The 24,435-nt window shown below is 41.4% G+C and overlaps 1 protein-coding gene across 1 annotated transcript; it reads right to left on the reverse strand.

Moving 5' to 3' along the window:
- Positions 1-7,339: 7,339 nt before the first annotated feature.
- On the reverse strand, positions 7,340-23,992 carry LOC121956872 (protein TANC2-like). Its single transcript, XM_042505294.1, is given in 25 exon segments — positions 7,340-9,793; positions 10,185-10,285; positions 10,364-10,498; positions 11,086-11,177; positions 11,393-11,525; positions 12,172-12,347; positions 12,546-12,669; positions 13,235-13,276; positions 13,279-13,370; positions 14,344-14,437; positions 14,549-14,626; positions 14,629-14,742; positions 14,860-14,958; positions 15,237-15,374; positions 15,527-15,649; positions 16,221-16,329; positions 17,033-17,229; positions 18,204-18,338; positions 19,098-19,298; positions 19,923-20,003; positions 20,438-20,610; positions 20,699-20,930; positions 21,830-21,975; positions 23,362-23,628; positions 23,745-23,992. Coding segments are annotated over 25 exon segments (5,049 nt in total). The 5' UTR covers positions 23,905-23,992; the 3' UTR covers positions 7,340-7,986.
- Positions 23,993-24,435: the final 443 nt, after the last annotated feature.

The following is a 24,435-nucleotide window of genomic DNA, read 5'->3' on the forward strand; positions in this document are numbered from 1 at the left end:
ACGCCTTAAATAAGTAAATAACTCATTAAACTCGTTCGCCGCCTTTACAGCTTTACAGTCGCGCTGGAACTTTTCGATTTATCTGTTTATAATCTTCTTCGATCGTTTTTTAACGTGTTTCTACAGTGAAGTTGAAAATTCGGGGAGGTGACGTTTACGTCATGTGACCTCGACGTAGCTGGTTTATAACCTTTTTGGAGTTCATCTGTGAGGATTTTCGTGCTGGATAAAACCAGTAAGTTTCAGAAACTTGTGTTCGTCACAGAGCTTATTTCGGCCGACAATCAAAAATCCCAGAAAGTTTTTGACGAGGGAACCTGTTCGATGCTAACTTCCTACAAAAATACGTCATCTCTTCACCGCTCATCCATCAGCCACGCCGATAATCTGCCGACCCCGAACACACAGAGCTCTTCACACGATAAAACGTCCAAGAACAGAAGAGTGAAAGATGGGCGGGGTTTATAGTGTTTGAGGCGCGTGCTCACCTTGACGGCGTGTCTCAGCGCCGGTCTGACGGCCTCCATCAGAGACTCCTGAGCCAGGACCTCGAAGACGGACGGCTGCTCGCGGACAGCGGAGGAGGTCAGGTGGGCTCCGGCCTCCGCCATGGCCGCTGCAGAACCGACACACGAGTGAACAAACAGTGAAACGCGGTTTTGTGTCTCTCAGGTATTCAGACACAAACACGGGAGTTTCTCCAATATAAACTAATTTCCAGAATTGTGATTGTAGTCGTAGCTCGTGATGGAGGAACAGGAGAGCGCGCAGGGATCGACAGTCACGGTATAGTATGTTTCAAAAATATAGAAGTCGTAGCAAACTCATAAAGTTTAAAATTCAGTTCAAAATTCTGTATAAAACAACATTTTCAGGAGGTACGGGGATGAAGAGGGGCACTGAGAGTTACAGGGGACGCCGTTTTCTTATTCTCTGCCTGCTTTATTCTTCTATTTTTTTCTGTAAACAATGATAATAATTTAATTTTAGTTTGTGGGTATATTTGATTACTTACAGTAAAGCTTTAAATGAATAAGGAAGCTAGTTATTCAAAACTCAAAGACTTTTGGGGAAGAGGTGGGCGTGAATACGTGTTCACTTCTCCTCAGTCCTTTTCGAATATGTGAAGTGAGTCATTTTGCATTTAATCATTTCTTTTGCTTTATGTTTTTCATAGTTTGTAATTACTTTGTTTTTTGTCGGCCTGTTTTTGTGCAGTATTTGATTTCCCTTTCACGTGTTCAAAATAAATCAAAATCAAATCAAATAAAAAAATTGTATAAAAGGTCATAGTAAAGAAAGTCACACAGATCTCACATAAAAATCCAAAAAAAACAGTACATTGAAAATACCTAGAAAAAAATATGCATAGTAGAGTATGTCAAGAAAATTTTGCATTATAAGTCATAGTATAGTATGTTGTAAAATTTAATTTAAAAGTCACAGTATATGTCATAAAAAATGTTTTAAAGAAAGGTCACAGGAAAGTATGCTGTTGAATTTAATTTTAAAGTCATAGTATAATATATTGTAAATAAAAAAAAGAAAAACAGAAAACCTTACTTAGCATGTAGTATATTGACATTAATTCTTCTATTTTTCATCTTAAAAACATAGTGACATCATGTCAAAAACCTGAAATTTAAGGTGCTAAAATTCTGAAAATTAATGAATACATAATTTTCATGATTAGGTCTAACATTAGTTTAAAAATTAACTCAATATTAATGCAAAATATTTTTTATAGCTTGCTTTTGAAAAGCGCATTTAGTGTGTAGAGAGATAGGCGTGTGTGTGATATTAACGCAGGCTCTAAGGGGTTAAAGACATGTCGGGTTGTCGAGGTGAATTAATGAGGTTTTTGGGGTTTTTTTAAACTTAATTTGTAAACAAAACGGCTTTTACATTCATGAATAGTTACATCAAGTAAAAATACAGACTAAACATCATTTCAGAAAATAAACAACAGCAACAAAAAACACAAGAATCAAAAGAAATAAATGATTTATGTGCAAAGCTGGTTTACTTCTGATTCATTTCTGTGTTTTTTTAATTCATAAACTCATTCATAAAAGCGAGAAACACTGGTCTGATTTTAATAAATCGACATCTGTGAATATATTGTTTGGCCAAAATAAATACAGTATTATACATATTTTCCCTTTTTTTGTTCTCCATTAAAACACCAAATTTCCTTTTCAGAAATCCAGTTTTGAAATATCCCCAAAAAGATCTCAAAGATCACAAATACAAAACAGATGCTCTAAAGTTTCAGTTTCGGAATCACAAAATACACAATTATTTTTCTCGATGTTAAATCTTCATTTTAGAAACTCGTTAAAGGAATAAATATCATTAATCATTTTAAAGTGAGTTTTTTAATGAAGTATTTAAACATTAAAGTAAAGCAGATACAAAGTTTAGCTGTTAGCTCTCTGACAGAAGTATTTCTCCGCAGTTTATCCCGATAAAAGATAAAATAAAGAACAAAGTCAGCCGCTGGTTACACAGAGACCGTTCATTTTAGTAACAACAGTAACTCACCGTTAGCCGTTAGCTGTTAGCTGTTAGCCGCAGTTAGCTGTTAGCTGCCGTTAGCTCCGTGTTTCCGGTCGTTTCTTCGCGTTTCTTTATCATCGCGGACACACGGTCACTGAAAAACACCGCATGAAGCTCCGAACATTAACACCGCAAAGAGAGAAACTGTAATCACGCATTTCTCTTCTGCTCTTCACCTGTCGGCTGCACGCGCGGTGCGTTCACCTGCACTGACCAAAACAACCGGAAAACAGCAACCACTTCCGCTTCCTCACGGTGCATCACGCGCTGCATCACCGCCCCTGCCGGCCGGAGGCTGAACCACAGCTCTGTGCGGCCGGAAAAAAATAAATACATGAAAAATAAATTAGTTAGTAGTTAATAAGTTTTCCTAAACTCACAGATTGATTCATGAGTGGATTACAAAGACGTATATATACACACAATATACACACACACACACATATATATATGTGTGTGTGTGTGTGTGTGTGTGTGTGTGTGTGTATATATATATACACACACACACACATACATATATACATACACATATATATATATACACACACATACATATATATATATATATATATACATATATATAAAGATACATATGTATAACGGCTTGTTCAGCTGGTCCAGAATTAATAAATAATGCAGCTTTAAGATGCATTTCTAAAATGTATATAAATGTAATATAAGTCCCCATATTAAACAATGGAAACAAAACAGCAAGCGACCGTTGTCTTTGATTCAGCTTTATTCCTCTTTGTAATGTTCACATGAGCTGAAACATTCATGTTGTTTTCAATTTTTAATAACGATGTTCTTCTTGTAACCATCCTGGGTTTTAAATATGAACTTATCTTACACAGTGAAACAGTAAACCCTCTTACAGGGAACACACTCTGTTCCCTTATGCTCCATTAACTGTGTGTCAAACCCGAGGCCCGGGGCCCCTCAGCAGGTCGGGGTTTCACCCTACATGAAACAAAACACGCTGTTTTATTGACAGACAGCAGCTGTCATCGGCTCATTAAAGCAACTCTGAAGCACCGTGACAAGATGTTTCCACGCTTCATTACTTTTTAAACTAGTCTTGAATCAACTTAATAATGAAGTCCGTCACTGTGACCGGCCAGAATCAGACACCAGAGCGGCTCGCAAACTGACCAGAGTTAAGTGTCGGCACATGTTCTCACAGCTGAAGCTCCTGAGCAGAAGGAAATATAAGGGCAGTGGTCACAGAGACTTTTCCGAAACAGAGAGGTCAGAGGTCATCAGCAACTCTGACACAAAACTGCGTATTCTTAGAAAAATAACGAAAGAAATGTCAAAAAACAAAAACAAAAAAGGCATTCATGTGCATAAAATACATTTTAAAACAATTAAAGTCCCACTTCGATTCCCGTCTGAACTGATGGTTGGCTGACCCCCCCCCGCCTCAGCAGTTTAAATGACGGCGACTCGTTAACCGCTTCAATCTTTTGCTCATTTTTTAAACAATACGCCCTTTTTTTAAGACAGATTTTTATTTCTGTCCAACAACCGCTGCATTTGCCATCTGAAATGAGAAAAGGCTGATTTTAAGCTAACTAGCTATACGCTAGCATTAGCTCCATGATTCAGTTAAAACATCTAAATTTGACTGTTAAATGTGACTGGCAACATATTTAAAAACGAGAATCTTGTTAAAGTAGATGAAAAATAAAGTAAGTATTTTTATCTGACAACCGCTGTATTTGCCTTCTGAAATGAGATATCTGGCTTTTATAAGCTGCAGCTAGCTAACTAATCATGCTAACATTAGCGCCATGAAAACACAGGCTAAATCTTACTTTTCAGTGTGACCAGCAAATTCAAACAAGAATCTTGTGAAAGTAGATAAAATAAGTTAAAGCAGGTTTCTTATTTCTATCTAACTACTGTTTTATTTGTGAAATGAGAACTTTTGCAAGCTAATTTTATGAGCTGCAGCAAACAAGCTAATCGAGCTAACAGCTCCAGAACTCCCTGTTGTTACTCCATCTGACATTTTAGTGTGAGCAGCAAAATAATTTTAAAACAAGAATATTGTAGCATTAAATACAAGTAGAAGCAGATGTCTGTTCCGATAACCGCTGCATTTACCATCTGAAATAATAACTTTTTCTGGCTGATTTCATGTTGCTAGCTAGCTAATCAAACTAACATAAGCTCTATCACTAACTCCTACTAAATTAGACTTTTTAGTGTAAGAGTGAAACGAGTAAAACAAGAATCTTCTAAAAGTAGAAATTTCTTTCTGACAGCCGCCCTATTTGCCATTTTATGGCATTTAAGCTACAGCTCATTAAATCAGCCAACAGAAGTTCTCATTTCAGACGGCAATACTCTTGTATATATTCCATCACTTTTTGGCTAATAGGTGGGTATACTGTAAATCTGCAGAAAAAGTGTTGTATACCTGTACATACCCTCCACTACACTAGTGCACCTCCATGAAAGAGGACATGGTCCATATGTAGATATAAATAGCTCATTTTAAGGTGACAAAAACAGGAGGAGTTTCAGGTGATTATAAAGTAATGAAAACACATTTATGAATATTACATTCTATTTCTGCCAGTCTAATTCCTACACATTTGATCTTTAAATGTCGAGTATCAGTTGACAGGTTCTGCTAAAGCCCACAGGAAGTACACCGGGCATTGATTTTTATTTTTGTGGTTGCCAAACGGTGGAATTACAACTCCTGACTCCGTCACGTGATGCCCTATGGCCCCAAAAAGACTTTTTCCTATTGACTATGACGAAAGTAACGTCTTTAAATCCTTGGATTCAATGTTTTGAGCGTCACAACCCTCACGACTTGTTTCCCTATCAGGATGTGATCCATTTGGTCTGATGACATTTGCAAAGTCCAAAAGAGCCCCAAGATTAAATCACTTCATTCCTATTCAAGTGCCAAACTGGAAGTTAGCTGTTTGGCCTCTCTGCCACGCTTTGCTGCTGTAAGACTCTCGTGCACATAATCAATGGGCACACGGATCGGAAGTAGTGCTGATCATCACCAGATCATCCAGGTAATTTATACGGCTTCGTGCACCCCTGAGCAACTCTCATAGGAATGAACGGGGCTCCACATTCAATGCTGTATCCAGATCTCTAAATACATCCATGGTTCTGCTGTGCCTTGTACGCTAAACTATGATTGGACAATCACTGTTTTGGGGGGAGGGGTTTAACAAGTGGTCAATTGTCTTTTATTAAGTTACTGACAGTAGAAGGAGTCAATCACCAGTTCATGGGACATGCAAGCACTAAGTTTCCATGGCATCGACTGTGAAAGGTCCTCGGTAAGGATCCTTGTTGCATAAATTAGGACCTTCAGGACATACAGTACATATTACAATACACAATACAAAAGACCTTCATACAAAAAACAAGAATAACTACCTGAAGCAAAAAATACAACAATCCAACCAAAGGCATTTTTACAGGATGTTCGTTGTAGATCGATGCCATCAGGCAGGAAAAAGTTAACCAAAACCTGAGCAACGCCGACATTGCTCTTTTTGTTTATCTGCTGTGTGAAAAACCTTCAAAACAAACATATAAAGGCAGATCCAAAAGGAATATACAGTTTTAAGAGAAACAATATCATACAGTTTAATACAGATATAACTTAAAAAAGATAAATATTTTTGTTTTATATACAGCAAGCCAGTGCTTATTCAATGACAGCATCAAACTAGTTTCTCAAACTATGGCTTGGGACCAGGTCACTGACCAGTTGGTTTTTAGAGCCTGGATCCTGTAGGGACTTTATCCAGATTTCCAGTTGAATCATGTAAGCACTTCAAACTAAAAATAAAATAAAACCTTCATTAAAGGCGTTAGCAGCAGACAAAGGTGATAGTGGTGCATTTAAGTCTCTCTTGTCTGACTAAATTTCACAGTCTAGAGTGGTGAGCTTGGCAGGAAAACTCTAGAACAGTGCTGTGTGGGCATTCAGTACTGAAATGTACTTAAAGCCAGAGATGAACCCAGAAGGTAGGATTTTTTTGTGCTACCTGATGCTTTCTCTTTTTTATGTTTATGTCTGATTTCCCCCAATCCTCCTCAATGTGCTTTTTAGTGGCAGGATCTGTCACATGTTCAAACACTCTTGTCTTTCCCATAGACTGTTTAAAATAACGGACATAGCTCCTGTGACTTTTCCCACTGGTTCATGAAGTCCAGTTTAAAGTGTCCATTTGGTCATTTTGGAGCCACAAGTGACCAAATTTGAAAGACAGGGTGGAGCCGACTCCTTTTCCACCAGCATGGTTTCGCTCTGGTTCCACCACCTATTTTTGAACCTTAGAGATTTTTGACCAAAAATAAACTGATCCAGGACTCGAAAAGTTGATTCCCAGCCAGAACCCAAAAAAAGCAGGTTTTCTTTGCCCGGAAGTGCAAATCATGCTGACATCAGACGCCAAGTGACAAATATTCAGAAGTTCCATGTCTGTTACGTACGGTAGCAGGACCATTAATGATGCAGCCACAATTGCAATAGCTCCATTCAAAACTGGTGCAGTCAGACTGATGGGCTAAATTGCACCCAGGTTCCAAAAATCATAGACAGAACCAGTTCAGGACCGTTCAAGGGGTATCACAGCTTGTGGTGATGCTGCACAGACAGCCCATCAATCAAAGCAGCCCTGCCCTTATTTATTTGTAACTTTAAGCTAAAATAATAAAAAGTAAACAGGTAATCCCCCCCCCCCCCATACAGTTCTCGTGAATGTTGAAATTAGCTATGGAGACTAAAACTGTTTTTTGTACCATGCTGTAATCATGTTATTTCTGCTGTAAAATTGGACATTTTAACATGGGAGTCTACTGGGATTGACTCGCTCTCGGAGCCAGTGGACATTAGGAGAACTGCAGTTTTTGGCACTTCTGCATTGGCTTCACTTTTCAGCTCCATTCCCTTTGTCCTTCCTTATTTGTCTCTGGTTGGTTAACTGACAGACCTGACCGGTAACAGGAAATATGTTCCATATTGAACGTATAACTTCTGCTATACCCTTTCCCTATCGTGTCTGATCATAAAGTCAGCTAGTGCTTGTCTTGCCGAAAATGACAATCCGGCAAGCAGGGACGCTTAATGTACCCTTTGGCCAGGTGTGCATAACTGAAAATGTCGGCAGTATTTGAATATCTCACTCAAGTTTTCTTTTTTCCCCACATAATTTCACTCACTTTTCATGTTTGCATTAAACCATACATCATAAATACCTCCAAGGTATGTGCTGTTACCCCCATTTAACATTTATTGTGCCTTGCCCCTCTGAACGTCATCCATTCATTTCGAGCATCGCCCGGCCTCAATAATTCCCCAGCTCTAGTGAATATATCTTTTAAATTACTCTTTATCAACCGTCCTTCAGTATCTCTGACTTATTGTTGAACCTTTCTCTACACATTGGACTCTACAAAGGGTCGTTTTGGTTTGACAGGAGAGGTAGGGCCTGTCGGTCTGTCGCTAGGTCTGTCTGAGTAGCTGTGGATCACTGGCAGTGTTCGGGCCAGCTTCACGTCCAGGTAGGACGGATTCTGACTGGCGACTTGCACCGAGCCTTCCCGATAGTAGTCAAGTTGGTTGTCATTGTGAGCATTGTTGTTGCTGCGGTTATGGTAGGCAATGGAGGACACCTGGCCAAAGCCTCCTTGATTGGTGGGGGTTTTACTGGGTGAGGTGACGACCGTGTCCACTGAAGACACGGCCCAGGAGCGAGACGGGCTGAGACAGGACGCAGAGCTGGACGGAGCTTGTTGTTGGTAGTGCTGCTGCACCCTTGCCGTCCTGTCGCTAATGCCCATAAACGGAGTGTTTCTTGATAAACGGGCTGCCTCTCCGGGGTAGGTCCCACCTCCTCCCATGCTTATTTCTGACTCCAGAGAGGAGGTCAGAAAAAGGTCATCGTGGTAACCCCCTCCCACAGAGCCCGGATCTGAATCCATGTGCTGGGCGGAGGCTGAGGTCCTGAAGCCTGGGCCGTGATTACCGGGCTGCCCTCCGGCGAGGCTGCCGCTGCTGGTGGAAAAACGGACGCTGATACTCTGGGAGTGAACAAGAGGCCTGGGCGGAGGAGCGGGGGAGGACTTTGGGTGAGCACTGAGTGGGCGGCGTAGTCCCCCCTGATAATGGTATTGGTAATCATGCAACGGTGGAAGGCTATCAGGAGGCCCCATTGTCGCTTCAGTAACTTCCATGGGGTAGTGGGCTGCTTTGGACTGGTTGCGACTAAACTGACGGGCCTGGCCAAATCGACTTATCGCTACCCTCTCCCCTCCTCCCTCTCTCCCGTAGGCCAGTGCAGGTCTTGCCTGGCAAACCAAGTCCACATCTACATCATCTTGTGGATATGAAGCTCCAGAGCTCAGACCAGCCTGGGCCTGCAGGCTAGAGCTGATATCTAGGGGGCTCGGACCGAGGCCTTCACCCAGTTCGGCCAGTTCTTGTGGCAGTTGGCCAAACTGGGAGTATGCAGAAATCATGCTGGAGTGGGCCGAGGAAGTGGCCTGACTGGTTCTGACAACCTGGACTTTGGCTGGTTGGAGCCACTGGCCTTGTACGGGGTTCTGCTTCTGGAAGGATCTCTGATTGGACAGGTGGTGCTGTTGCCCTCCCTGGATCTGGTCTGAGTGGTGGAGGGCTGAGATGGACTGGTGGTGCAGACCTCCGTTTCCAGACATGTTTTCTGACATCGGGCTGAGTCGCTGTTGCTGCATTGGGGAGGGAGGAGGGCTGAAATTGTGATAGGAGGAGGACGGAGGAGGTGGCGCAGAGTGACAGGGGGAGGAAGAGGAGGGGTCAGGGCTGGGGAGGTGACGATACAGGTGAGTTGGAGAGAGAGAGGAAGATGACGGCATCCCAGGGCGGCCATGAGTGTCGAGACTTTGAACCCCAGGTGGAGGGTGGAAGGAGGAGTGAGGAGGAGCATCTCTGCTCCCCTCCTCCCTCTGCTCCTCCTCCTCCCCCTCAGTAAGCCCCTCCCTGTCCTGCACCTGCAGACAACCAGAATCTCTGCACCTGGCCTCGCTGATGGACACATTTTGTGAATGAACTCGATGTGACGAAGGAGGAGGAGAGTCTTGTTGCTGTTGTTGTGCAACCTGCCGACACTCCTCCTTGACCCGGGACAGCAGGCGCTGGATCTCCCGGTTGGAGGGGCACAGGCTGCTGGCCTCAATCAGGTCCTCCAGGGCTGCGTGGAACTGTCTGCACGGAGAGGGAGAGAGAAAGGAAGGGAGAGAAGATTTCAGAGGATGGCATAAAGAGAGTGCTGCAATAATGAATGCAGGGAGAGTCTGCGGGTCCAGACTGGGCCACATGTTTAAGCATTTTTTACTAATTTAAAGGGAGCCGTTGCAATTCTTATGAACATGGCGGAGCAGCATTAACGCCTACAAGCGTTCAGTCTGCCGTTTAACACCAAAGAAGAAAACCAGCAAGCAGGGAAGAACAACAACAAAATATGGAAGACGGTTGTGTCAAAAAAGTTCAATAAAGCAATACAGGACTGTAACAGTTTTTGAGCCATACTGCGCAGCCCTACGTGCGACGACTTGATTATTGCATAAACCGCATGTTATGATGTTGCCATGGTTACCTGCGTCCGCGTTTGGCGCGTGCTCGGGCGTAAAAGGCTTCATACGATTTGGCTTTCAGCTCCAGCGCCTTGGTGGCAAACTCCTCCGCAAGGCCAAAATCCTGCCAACAGATAAAGAGAGTTCACTGCTGTCCGCGAGGACGCAAGAGACGAGATTCGTTTCGTAAAAGGTCGCTCACGTTCATCTTTCGGTGGCAGCGGGACAGGTTGAGCAGCACGCACACTCTCAGCTGTCTGAACGTCTTCAGCTCGTCACCCGGAAACTTCTGCAGAGCCGACTGATACGAGCGAGCGCCTTCCCTCACCTTACCTTGCTACAAACACACACAAAACTTTGGGTGTTTTTTTGTGAATTTAAGGACAAAAAATATGGCAATTTTATTTTCTTGAAAATTTTTGGTAATTTTTAAAGTAAAAATGTTGTTTTTAGTTTCTTTTACTTAAGTAAAAGTACTAAAACCACACTCCACAAGTCCTGCATTGAAAATACTAACTATGTACAAGAACATAATTACTGTGTATAAGTAATGTGTAAAAGAAAGGACCTGATGCAGAGCAATCTTAGAAAAAGAAACACCCCAAAAATTTAAAATAGTACAAGAAAATAAAAACATAAAATAAATAAATATCCCCAAATCAAATCCAAACCAAATCCCCCCCCAAAAAATAAATAAACACCCAAAAACTCCAAAATGTACAAGGAAATAGAAAAAAAATAAATAAAAAATTAAATAAATAAATATCACAAAAGCTAAACACTAGAACAAGAAAAAGAAGATTTAAAAAAAAAATGTCATCAATATAGTTGCAATTAATTTTCTGTGAATCAGCTGACTGATAGATCAACATCAGTAATGTGTGTGTGTGTGTGTGTGTGTGTGTGTGTGTGTGTGTGTGTTACCTTGTACAGTCTGTCGCCCTCTTGGATCAGTTTACTGAGCAGAACCATTAAGATGTCGGGTTTAGAGGTCGCCATGGCCCACGTCGCTGGTCCTAAACACACACACACACACACACACACACACACACACACACATGCACATGCACACACACACATTCAGCACACGAATAAAACTCGTCCTAACAAACTGCAGCCTTTGACTCTGGACGGAGACATTTCTGTCTTTTACGTCCTCTTACTTCCTGTTATCTCTAATTATACAAACACGATGAATCATGGGAGCAGAATAGCTGAGTCATGTTTGCACCTATCTGGGCTCCCTTTTTGAGCAGAGCGATGACCGCTGACGTGTTTCTGCAGCCGACCGCCCGGTCCAGAGGACGCATCCCGCTGCAGTCCACGTGCTCCACCGAGGCTCCGTGATCCACCAGGTGCTGCACCTGACGGAGACGGAGACAGCGCAGACGTTTAGTGTCTCCTGGAGACCGAAAAAGACTTCTGACTTCAGACGAAGAGCAGCAACAAATACACATTCAGCAGTTAGATAATAGACGGTTAAAAATTGGACTGGATTGGCTTTTTTTATTTTCTAATTTCAGTTGGTTGATTGAGTGGTGAATTTATTTTTAACATTATATATAATGTTAAAAATAAATTCACCACTCAATCAACCAACTGAAATTAGAAAATAAAAAAAGCCAATCCAGTCCAATTTTTAACCGTCTATTATCTAACTGCTGAATGTGTATTTGTTGCTGCTCTTCGTCTGTAATAATAATAATAATAATAATAATAATGAAATTATTTTTTATTTGTTTAGCACCTTTCATACATAAAATGCCACTAAAAGCGTCTTACATGCAAGAGTGCTAAAGTTTAAAACATAACAATTCATGAAATAATTAAACATATAAATGATACATGTGTGCGTGTGTGCGTGTGTGTGTGTGTATACAAAATACATACATACACACACATAAACACATACACATTCATTATTCTTTAACTGGCAATCTACCTGTTTTCAACAACATTATTTATTCTCATCTGCTCGTGTATATTATATACGACATTTATTCGACGCACCACTTCAGGGTCGCCGCGGAAGGCGGCCAGGTCGAGCGGCGTGCGTCCGCTGCGGTCGGCGTGCGACGTGGCGGCTCCTCTCTGCACCAGCTCTCTGACCAACGGGAGCTGACCCTTCAGACACGCCCAGCTCAGTGCCGTTAACCCCTCCCTGTCCGTCTGGTCCAGAGAGGCTCCTGCAGACACAGAGAGGCCGAGAAACGTCTGGGTCAAAGGTCAAAGGTCACAATCATTCACACCAGAAATAAAAACGCCGGTTAAATCGCAGCGAAGTTTAAAATGATCACGAATCAGCTGCTCAGAATTTAAAACACGCCACACAGCCGAGCGCACGTTAACGCTGTTGTTGTAGCATCACCGTCACGTGTGGTTACCGTGATCCAGCAGCAGCTGGGCGACGGTCACATGACCCTCTGAGGCTGCCGTCATCAGAGCCGTCCGACCCTGCTGGTCCACCACGTTCACCTCCACGCCGTGACTCAGTAAGAGCTCCACCACCTGACGAGAGGCACAAGCACACACTTCTGAAACTCGGAGGGATTATTATCATTACAGTTATTCAAAAAACTGTCCAGAAAACTATAATTATAATTCCTTTAAATTTATTCATTTATTTGTTTATTTATCTTTATTTAGATTTGAAAATCCTTGAGGACGAGCCCTCATTTACAATGATGTGGAGCAGACAAGAAAATGAAATGCAAGATTAACAAATAATAAACAAAAATATTTAAAAATATATAAAATATAAGAGAAAAATTCAAAATTATGTTACAGAATTGTATATATATATATATATATATATATTGCACTTTCTTGAGGTCTTTTTCCTTTTTTTTTGTTTGCTTATTTTACTATTTCTGGGCTATTTCTTCTTTAATCGCTCGTCATTGTCTTCCCATTTTTGAAAGACATAAAGACAATTTTCTCAGGTTTCAAAGGGTCAAAATGTTCTTTCTTGCTGATTTTTTTTCCAGCTGTTAAAACACGCCGCCTCCACGTGCAGCTTCTGAAGTCTGTTTTTGCTTTCTGTGTGTGTGTGTGTGTGTGTGTGTGTGTGTACCTGCCAGTGTCCTCGTCTCACAGCGCTGAAGAGCGGAGCGACGCGCTTCGCCTGTTGCTTTGTTCAGCAGCAGCTCCCTGATCCAACAGCAGCCTGCAGACGGACAGACGACCACTTCCTGCAGCCGCCGTCAGAGCTGACACACACACACACACACACACACACACACACACACACACACACACACACACACACACACACACACACACACACACACACACACACACACACACACAACACACACACACACACACACACACACACACACATAAACACATACACACACAGACACACAAGAGATGTAACAAAACATTTTAAAAAACTTACACTTTTTCCAATTTTGAGTAACTTTTACTCAACTCAAGTATTTCCATTTTATGCTACTTTGTACTTGTACTCTACTACATTTTGGAGGTAAAGATGGTACATTTTATTCCTCTACATTTATTTGCAGAATTAGACTATTAATACAATTTTAAACTGACAAGATTAAACTGCTCAGCAGTAAATAACATCATTAAAATGATGATCATCAGCTGCAACATCCAAGTAATTAACACATTAAAGCATCACAAGTACTTAAAGTACATAATTCTGACACAGGCCAGTCTGCACGATGAGGTTTCTGGTACTTGAAGTATATTTCGATGCTGATACATAAATACAGAGTATTTATGCACTGTGGTATCTCTACTTTTACTACAGTAGTATAACTGAGTACTTCTTCCAGCGCTGAGTATTGTGCAGTGAAGCTGAAACCTGAGGCGGTTTTGCTGAACTGTAGAGTTCAGTTCCTCCACTAGAGGTCAGTGATGCAGCACGACTGCAACAACATGGAGCTTCATTTATAATTTCAGCTTAAATTATGAACTAAACATGTAGATTATTTCATATCTTCATCTTTAAAATTACATGTTAACCCTTTGAAGCCTGGATTAACATTAGGATTCTTGTGCTTGTACTTATTTGAGTCCTCCTGCAGGAGCAGAAACACTCCTCAGTACAAACGAGGAGTAGTATTCCTGCAGTGTGTTTATGTTGCACAGTGTGTGTGTGTGTGTGTGTGTGTGTGTGTGTGTGTGTGTGTGTGTGTGTGTGTTGTGTGTTACCTGTCTCTCCCCACAGACTGTCGGGTGTGTTGATCTCCGGTCTCTCCTCCTCCTCCTCGTCCTCCTCTGGGAGATCCAGCAGGTACGACAACACCTGCCAAAAAACATGGAAACATGATGTCATCATCGAGTGATACACACTGTGTGTGTGTGTGTGTGTGTGTGTGTGTGTGTGTGTGTGTGTGTGTGTGTGTGTGTGTCTGACCTCGGGGTGTCCCATGCTGGCGGCGGCGGTCAGCGCCTGCTGCAGCGCGCCTCCCTCCTGCTTGTCCCCCGCTGGCCGCAGCAGGAAGTGCAGCTCCAGTCCGCTCGCTTCAGCAGGAAGCGCAGCACCTCCAGGTGACCACGCTGAGCGGCGAGCACCAACACACACCGACCTGAGCTGTCCACATGTCCCACCTGAGACAGAGACAGAAACAGAGAGAGCACGGTCATTGGTTGTGCGTGTGTGTGTGTGTGTGCGCTCCTGTCCTGAATACACAGCTTAAACACCGTCGTTGTCGGGTGGACGCTCACCTTGGCGGCGTGCTGACTCAGCGTGGTGACGATGTCCAGGTGTCCAGCTGCAGCGGCGAATCCCAGCGCGGTCAAACCGTCATGTGTCTGAGCGTCCACCTGGAAAAAAACAACACAGAGGCAAACGACGTCTTTAGTTTCTGAAAATCTTCATTAAGCACCAAAGACATCAACAACATTAACCCTGCGAAGCCCGAGCAAGCTGGCCTAACAAGCAAAAGAAAGAACTGTGTTACATAATTAACCCTTTAAAACCTGAAGAAGACAATGACCAACGAAAACCACCCAAAAATTAATCAAAAGTACAATAATTTACCTGAAGATTTGTGGAAATAAAAGTCTATAGAAACACAAGTTTTTTTTAAAGTTTTTGTTACCTGAGCTCCGAGGTCGAGCAGCAGCGCCACGGCGTCTCCGTGTCCCAGGTGAGCATGGACACACAGCAGGGGGGCGCCGTTCAGGACGTCACTACGGTGATCCACATCGGCCCCGCCCAGAATCAGCAGCCTGCTCACCTGCACAGGTGGAGTCAGGTTACAGCCTGTGAGTGTGTGTGTGTGTGAGAGTGTGTGTGTGTGTGTGTGTGTGTGTGTGTGTGTGTGTGTGTGTGTGTGTGTGGGGAGTGTGTGTGAGTGTGTGTGTGTGTGTGTGTGTGTGTGTGTGTTACCTTGATGTTGGGGGTGTACAGGTTACGCAGCGATGCGAGGGCGGGGCTTAGGCTCTCCGTGCTGTAGGACAGCCACAGCCCCTGCAGGACTGAGGAGGAGACCCCGAGCTTCTTACTCAGACCCTGCAGACGACAAACAAACAAACAACAAACAAACTGTGAGACGGACTCCAGTTCCAAAAAATACTTTTTTTTGTCTTTAACTTTTTTGGCAATTTTTCAACAAAACATTTTGTAGGGTTTTTTTTTGCTTTTTTTTGTTTTGTTAATTTTAAGGAAAATATTTAGTTGAGTTGTTCTTTTTTCAATTGAATTTTTTTGGGTAATTTTTCAAGAAACATTTTGGTGATATTTTTTAATGATTTTTAAGAAAAATATTTTGGCAGTTTTTTTTCCTTTAAGATTTTTGGGCAATTTTTTAAATGATTTTTAAATTCAAAAGTTTTTGCAGATTTATTTATTTATTTATTTATTCATTCATTTATTCATTTATTTTTATTTATTTATTTATTTATTTTATGGTGATATTTGCTGCGGGACTTTTTAAGGAAAATGTTTTTCTGATTTTTAAAACACACACACACACACACACACAGACACACACTCACAGTTGTGTCAATTTACATGTAAAAGTAGTCCGGGTGTGTGTGTGTGTGTGTGTGTGTGTGTGTGTGTGTGTGTGTGTGTGTGTGACCTTGTAGATGTGAGCCTTCAGGATGTGATGTCCCAGCTCCAGTGTTTGCTGTCGGTTTAATTTTCCCTCCTGTCTGCAGAGCCAGAAGGCCAGCAGAGTGTGACCGCTCCTGGAGACACACAGACGGACAGATGGACAGAGAGACAGACATAATTTTAAATGTATATTTACCCTTTAAAACCTGAGAAAATTAGCTTTTTTTTCCTCAAAAATATCGGAAGAAGGCAATGACCAACACAGAAGAAACAGCCCAAAAACTAACCACAAAGTAGAAAACAGTACAAGAAAATTAGCACAAAAAAAGCCTGAAAAAACTGCTTAATAATCCCAATAATTTTGTAACATCATTCAAATACATAATTGTAGTTGAAAAAAAAGGAACCACAAAGAGCCAGCCTCCATTTTTCTGGTATTTAAGCGACACAGATCAGTTTGTTTCCCTGCAGCTGGACACACGCTGAGCACGCCTGCTGCGCTCACTTTATTATGTCGTTACGTGAATTATTAATACAGTTTTCGCTGGATTTTATGTATTTTCCCACATTTTTAAAATCATTTTCTAAATCTTCTAATGTCCTGAAATTTGTGGAATGTTTCTCAAGTCGCTCGTTGGCTTTTTATTCCACGTTTTGATAAAAACATTTGCTCAGAGTTAAAGGGTTAATGATGAGTATCTGGTGTTGATTCTGTTTTTTTCGATAAACTCTGTTTCCTTAAAGTGAAATCCGCCTCAGAGAAACATAAAACCCGTTTCGTTTCTCCTTTTCTTTGATTCGATACTTTAAATTCGGGGCTGCTGGCGGCGAGCGTACCTGGGGTCGCAGAGGAAGCGGTCGTCCTGGCCCTCCTCCCTCCACATCAGCCACTCCCTGAAGGAGGCGTGGTTCAGCATGCGGCTGCCGTCGCTGCGCCGCAGCAGGAAGGAGGACAGCTGCTCCACTCGCTGCACGAACTCGCCCCACTGCAGCGCTCCTCCGCTCAGAGCGCCGGCGTTCACCGCCTCGAACAGCTGCGGGACGACAGCAGCCGGTCACCGGCGTCACGTCTCAGTGAATCACAGACAAACTCAAGCAGAAGCCCCACGTCTCCAGGATTTGGGGACGTTTATGAGATTTTAAGATGTTCCTCGGATTTTAGGACAATTTTAGGATCTTAGAATATTTCTGGGATTTTAAGACAATTCCAGGATTTTTGGACATTTCTTGGATTTAAGGACATTGTTCAGATTTGGGGACATTTGTATGATTTTGGGACATTAGGGTCTTATTAAGGCCCTCTGTCGGGGGTGTGGGGGATCTATTTTAATGCTGTTTTATGTCTCTGACACCTTACGGAGACTAAAAGGACAAAAACTGTTCTTATTTATACTGTCAGATGGAAAATGGTCGGGGGCCACCAGGGGCCCTGTCAGGGGCCGGATTTGGCCCGCAGGCCGTGAGTTGAGTATCATTGCTGTACATGTTGGACCCTTGAAGAGCGTATGACGCCTCCCATCAATAAACATCAAATCTGAACTTAAAAAAGTGACATTTCCTCTAAATCCCTTTATTCTACATCTAATCTGACTTTTATTTTCACATTTTTAAATCATTTAGTGACGAATTTGACCTTTAAATGTTGTCTTTGCACTTATCGTGAATCTGTAATTTTTATGATGTTTGTACGTTATTGCTCTGTAAAGCACTTTGAGCTGTCCTGTTGTATGAAACAGTACAAATAAAGCTGCCTTCAGTTTCCTTGATTTAAAATTGAATGAAAAATAAACCATTTTTTGTGTCTTAAAGAAAACCCCCAAACTCTGTGCTCGTGAATGACCATCATGAAAAATACACTTTTAAAGCTCCAGGTTTTTTTTTCAGCTTTTAACATCAAAGAATAAATTACTGAGTTAAATCTGTGCGGCTGCAGTTGTGCAGTTTGTTTGGGTCTGTGTGTGCGTGCCGCTGATGCTCGCCGCGTGACGCGGCGCGTCCCGTCCCGTACCTGCTGGTCGGTCAGCGGGTGCAGCGACGCCACGGCGACGTTGAGAAGCGGCAGAACTCTCTGAAAAGACGACTGGGTGGGAAACCGCATGTTGAGCTGCAGCAGGTAGACTTCAGCCAGACTCACAGGGACCACCTACACACACACACACACACACACACACACACACACAAAAACACAAGCAAAAAAACACACACACACACACACACACACACACACACACACAGTCTCAGTTACAGTGATGAACCCTTAGGGCCCTGTTTAAAATCACTTTAAAAAATATTACACATTAATAAGATGTTTTACTTTTACTGGGTTTTTTTTTTAACCCACATCAGTCCCAATCATGAAGATCAAATATTCATTCATTTTAAGAATTTTAACCCTTGCAATGCCAGCTTTTTGTCATGATGACCCTACTTTTAAACACAAAAAATGAGTTATTTTCAATATACTACATGCTAAGTATATATATTTTTACTGCCGACAGTCTGGGATATGTCAATGATTAGCAGCAACATTATTTTTTTTTATACATTATTTTTTGTGTAGTGTCAAATACTTATACACTCGTGATACAATCGTATCGCTCGCACACAAAATGCAGTTTTCATGCAAATAGTCAAAATGACAAATTCAGAGTCAAAAGCCCAGAATGACACCCAGAAATAACACAAGTCCTGTTTTTCTGCTCTGATGGCTGTGGGATCAAAAATGTCAGTTTGAATGGGTTTCAATGGAGCATTTTTGGACCTGAACAGTCTGAATGTAACTATTTAGTTTCCACAGTGTACAGCGTAATAAAACCAAAACACAACAATGATCTAACGGACTGACTTCACTTCAGTCATGTGACCTCCACCTGTTCGTCCCTGTGGCCCCGCCCCTCCTCACCTTGAAGCTGGAGCTCTTCAGGACCAGGTATCCGCCCTCGATCAGGTCCAGGGTCAGTTTCAGGTACAGGTACGAGCCTCTGCTCAGACTCTTCAGGTGGCCGATCAGCTTGGCCAGCGCCGCGTTGTCAAGGCGACCGTTACTCAGCGACACGTTGCTCTGGATCTCTGCGCTGCTGTGGATTCGCTGCATCAGGTAACCCTGAGAGAAAAAACAGCAGACGGACGTCGAAACGCACAAAGACCCTGAAGTTATTTTCCTCTGCAGAGTCTCTGAGGAACCAATCAAACGGCAGCATCATGTGTCTCCAGAGTGGGATTTTAGACAGCATGCCGACTCCACGGAAAATATCCCTTGGAAAATATTGGCAAATATTTTATTCTTAAAATATTTTTTGGCAAAACGTTTTCCTATTTTTGTCTTTCAACATTTGGGATGTTTTTTCTTCTTATCTTTAAAAAAATTGGCAATTTTTATTCTAAGAATATTTCTAAAGACAACATTTCTGCTTTAATTGTATTTCAAAATTAGAGGTGGTTTTTTTTCTTAAAAAGGCGACTTCATTTTTAAATTTCAATTTAGATTTTTAAGAAAATATTTTGGCTTTTTTTTCTTTTAAAATTTTTCGTGTTCTTTTTATTTCTCTTTTTGCGACTTTTTAAAGAGGACTAGCCTTTCACACACACAAACCACAATTTGAGGACATTTAGGGCTGCTGCCATACGGCGAGGACGAGAAACGGCGAGTAAAAGAGGCTGCAGATGGACAGATGGACAGATGGACAGACGGACAGACGGATGGACAGACAGACTGTGAGCGTGTTACCTGCAGGTCCTGGTCGATGGCGTTGTTCTCCTCCATCCTGTCCAGAGAGATGCAGTGAAACGGCAGCGAGCGAGTGATGTCCTGACCGCAAAAACACAAAAACACTTTTTTTATTTATTCATTTTGCTTCTTTGCTTCATGACTTTTTAACCCTTCAACACCAAAATTGACATCAGCATTCATCGCCTTTCACAAATATTTAAACCTCTGAAACTGGAAAAAAAACATAATGAGAAACTTGGCAAGAAATGTCTCACAAACTGCAAAAAAACATTAAAAATTAGCAGATTATTATTATTAGATTTTTTATTAATGTCTTGCAATTTTTTGGGCCATTTCTTGTTATGTTGTATGTCGCCTTCGTCCCACATTTTTGAAAAAAATTAAGCCAATTTTCTCAGGTTTCAAAGGGTTAAAATGTTGTGTCTTGCTGGGGTTTTTTTTCCAGCTGTTAAAACCCGCCGGCTCCTTGTGTGTGTGTGTGTGTGTGTGTGTGTGTGTGTGTGTGTGTGTACCTGCTGACCGGTCCTGACGGTGGTGATGACCTTCAACCAGGACGGAAACTTCGGGATGTTTCGGGACAGGAAGGAGGTCAGCGTGTCGCCGTAGTCCGGCCGGTGGAACTCCGCCTCATTCAGCCCGTCAATCAGCACAATAAGCCCCGCCCCCTCCATGTGTAACTTCCTCTCTGGAAAAAGAAAAAAGGCGTGTTGAGCCGAACACGTGGACTCGTGTGGCTGGTTTTCCGGAGGAGACGCATCACGGTGCGGCGGTACCTCTGTGCAGAGCGTCCAGCGGCTCCAGGATTCCTCTCTGCAGGGCGGCGCTCGGATCCTGGATGCAGGAGCGCAGACTGAGCGCGCTCTGTAGCGGCGGCGAGCGGTGCAGCAGCTCCCGATAGGCCGCCAGCTGAGGGGCATCACTCAGCATCTCCGCCATGTTGTGGACGAACTCCGGGACCAGACAGGTGTGACAGTTATCAGCCTGACAGAAATGATACGAGACGACCTGCAAAGAGACACGGAGAAAACGTTTGCAGTCATCAGCGACCAGCAAAAGGAATTTTTGAAGTTTTGGTGATTTCTTTTTCCTTTAATGGTTTTGACAATATTTTTTTCTTCACAAAAACTTGTTTTTTCTTTCAACTTTTTGGCAATTTTTCAAGCAAATATACTGCCTTTTTTTCTTTAATTTTTTTGACAAATTTTGAAAAGTTTTGGTGATTTTTTCTTTACATTTAAAATTGTGGGAAATTTTTTCAAGAAAACATTTGGGCTTTTTTTTTTCGTGATTTGTTATTTTTGGCAGTTTTAAAGAAAACATGCCTTGGGTTTGGAAGGCATGTTTTCTTTAAAAGAAAAATATTGGGAGATTTTTCTCACTTCTGAATTTTTGGGTGATTTATTTTTTCTTTGAATGTTTTGACTTTTATTTTCTTTAAAAAATGTGTGTGTTTTTTTTTCTGAAATTTTTTTTCTTTAAACTTTTTGGGCAATTTTGAAGAAAAACACCAGTGAGTTTTTCTTAATTTGTTTTTAAAATTGAATTAAAAAAAATCTTTTGCCAATTTTTCAGTGAAAAATTAGATTATCTTGTTGTTTTTTTTAAGAAAAAAATCTGTCTTTTTCTTCCTTAAAATTTTTTATTATTTGTAAAGAAAGATGATTCTTTTCTCAATTTTTGTGTATTCCTTTCTTTAAACATTTTTGTGATGTCTAAGGAAACATTTTGGCCAAAAAAATCTTAAATTCTGTTTAATGTTTTTTAAAGAAAACATGCCATTATAAATGTGAACATCAAGTTTTTTTTGTTCTGTATTCAATTGAATGCATTTGATTTACACATCATTGCGTTTGTCTTTATTTACATCTTTTTGGACTTGTGGTTGTATTTTTGTAGGATCCTACCTGTCCTGAAAGCCTCCTGAGTGCCGCCTCCTGCCTCCTTCTCATCTCTGGAGTCCCTGGACAGCTTCCTCCTCCTCCTCCTCCTCCTCCTCCTTCGTCTCCTCCTCTTCCCAGGGAGTCGTGGGAGAAAGAAACAGCCTCTACATCTGCAGTGAGGGCACATACAAAATCAGTTTAAAGTGTGAGTAAAGATGTAAAAACACAAATATTGTTGGTGAATTTCCAGAAACCATTTTGGCGTTTTTTGTTTTGTTTTTTTTTTTCTATGGTTTTGGCGATTTTAAAGAAAACATGCCATGGGTTTGGAAAACGTGTTTTCTTAAAAAAATAAATAAATAAATAAAAATAAACATGTTGACAATTTCTAAAGAAACATTTTGGCAATTTTATTTATATCTATAAACTTTATGGCATTTTTTTGTTCTTACAAAATCTGAGTGATTTCTTTTTTGTCTTTCTGTTTTTTTGTGTTTTTGTTTTCTTTCAAAAGTATTTTTTTTCCTTGAAAAGTTTTTGGTGATTTTTCCAGAAACACTTTGTTCGGCTGCTGGGTTTACTGGGTTTACTGGGTTTACTGGTTTTGCTGGTGTCGGTCTCGGCTCTGCGTCTGGATGATTTTATTGGCTCCTTTGTGCTGACTCAGCTCTTTCCCACAGAATGCTGACTCAGCGGGGGTCCTTAAGTTTACGGCTGTTTGTTTGCAGACACCAGCTGAGCGCTGCAGCCGCTGTCTTAAATCTTAAATTAAAAGCTAACAATAAAACTTCTCTAAGATGTCACTGCGTCTTTTTTTTTTTACTGTCTTTCTGGAACTTTTTTTGGTTAAAGAGGAAAACAACTCTCATGTTCTCTGAGACTGAACTGGTAAATTTATAGAAAAGTCTCAAAATTCCCAAAATTAAGTTTTAAATTTACAAAAAAAAACTAAAATAATAATTTGAGATTAAACTGGTTATTTACAAAAAAATCTAAGAGATCAAGATTAAAGTTGTAAATTTACATGAAAAAAACTCAATTTTTTCTGAGATTAAAGAGATTAAAGTGTTACATTTACAAGCACTCTAATCAATCACTAATCTCTGAATATCTGTGTGTTTTTAGTTAGCACTTTAAAACTGGGAAAATATTTTCATTTTTTCTCATAATTTACCACTTTAGTGCTGGAAAATTTGAGGTTTAAATTGTTTATTTACCACTTTAATCTCTGAGAATATCCAGTTTTTTTTTTTTCATGCAAATCTGCAAATTTTTTTTGCAAATTTGTGAGTAAATTTATAACTTGAATCTTGGGAATTGTGAGTTTTTCCACTGAATATTAACTCTCCCGGCTCTGTATTTTATTTCATGTTTTTTATAACTTCTGTCGGTCCTGATACACGGCTTGATGTGAAATATCAAACATGATATTTTATTAAAAATATTCCAAACAGATGCTGGTGATCTTTGAGTAACGTGACGGGTTGACGGTTATTAAAACATTTGTTTTATTTTAAAGGGATTGGTGCGACGCCGGGTTCAAAGCGTCGGCTTACGTTTGGGCATTGTCTGGCTGCTGGCTGCGGTCGGCCACATGCGGTGTCCGTGACAACTGAGCGCCACCAGACGGGCGATGATGGCCGTTTTGCCGAAGCCCATGTTGCCGACGATCACCACGCCCCGATTGGTCGAAGGGTCACCACTGCGAAGACGAGCGTCCACTTCCTGGAAAAGCCACTCCCTGCCCGTGAACAACCAATCAGACGAGAGACCGGGAACCTCGAAGTGGAGCGGCTTCAGGTTGAGAGACGGCGTGAAACGAACTGCAAGAAGAAGAAGAGAGTGATGTCATTCTGTGTGTGTGTGTGTGTGTGTGCGTGTGTGTGCGCGCGCGCGCGCGTGTGCGTGTGTGTGCGCGTGCCTGTGTGTGTGCGTTTACCTCTGTGGTCCTGCTGACTACGACTCCCAGAGTTCTGTCTGGGCATCCTGAGGGACGTCCGTGAGGGGACGTGTCTCTGCTGCTCGTCCAGGTAGGCCAGGTCCTCCAGATGAGCCGAACTTGTGGCTGCGGAGAGAAAACGGTTTGATTGTTGACGCATTCAGAGGCAAATTTATTTATATTTAACTGCTGGAAAAAAAGAAAACTACTCGCATGTTTTCTGAGACTGACGTGGTAAATTCATGAGAAAAGTCTCAAAATTCCCCAAATTAAGCTTTAAATTTTAAGTTTAAAATTTTCTCTGAGATTCAACTGGTACATTTAATATTCAAGATTAAAGATGTTTACAAGAAAAATCTCAAAATTTACAAGACTGAATAGTAAATTCACAAAAAACCCCAAACTGGAATATTCTCTGAGATTAAAGTGGAAAATTTAATCTTTATTTACTTTAAGAATAAAGTTGTAAATTTACAAGAACCTCTGTGTGTGTGTGTGTGTGTGTGTGTGTGTGTGTGTGTGAACAGTCTCAAATTTACCAAAATTAAGTTTTACCAATAAAAAAACAAACATACTCAGTGAAAAACAGTGAATTAAAAGGAAAAAACAAGGATATTTTCTGAGATTAAAGTTGTAAATTTACCAGTTAATTCTCAAAATGTCCAGGGTTAAAGTTATTTTCTGTTACAGA

This window comes from Plectropomus leopardus, chromosome 17 (assembly GCF_008729295.1).
Source record: "Plectropomus leopardus isolate mb chromosome 17, YSFRI_Pleo_2.0, whole genome shotgun sequence".
NCBI lineage: Eukaryota > Metazoa > Chordata > Actinopteri > Perciformes > Serranidae > Plectropomus > Plectropomus leopardus.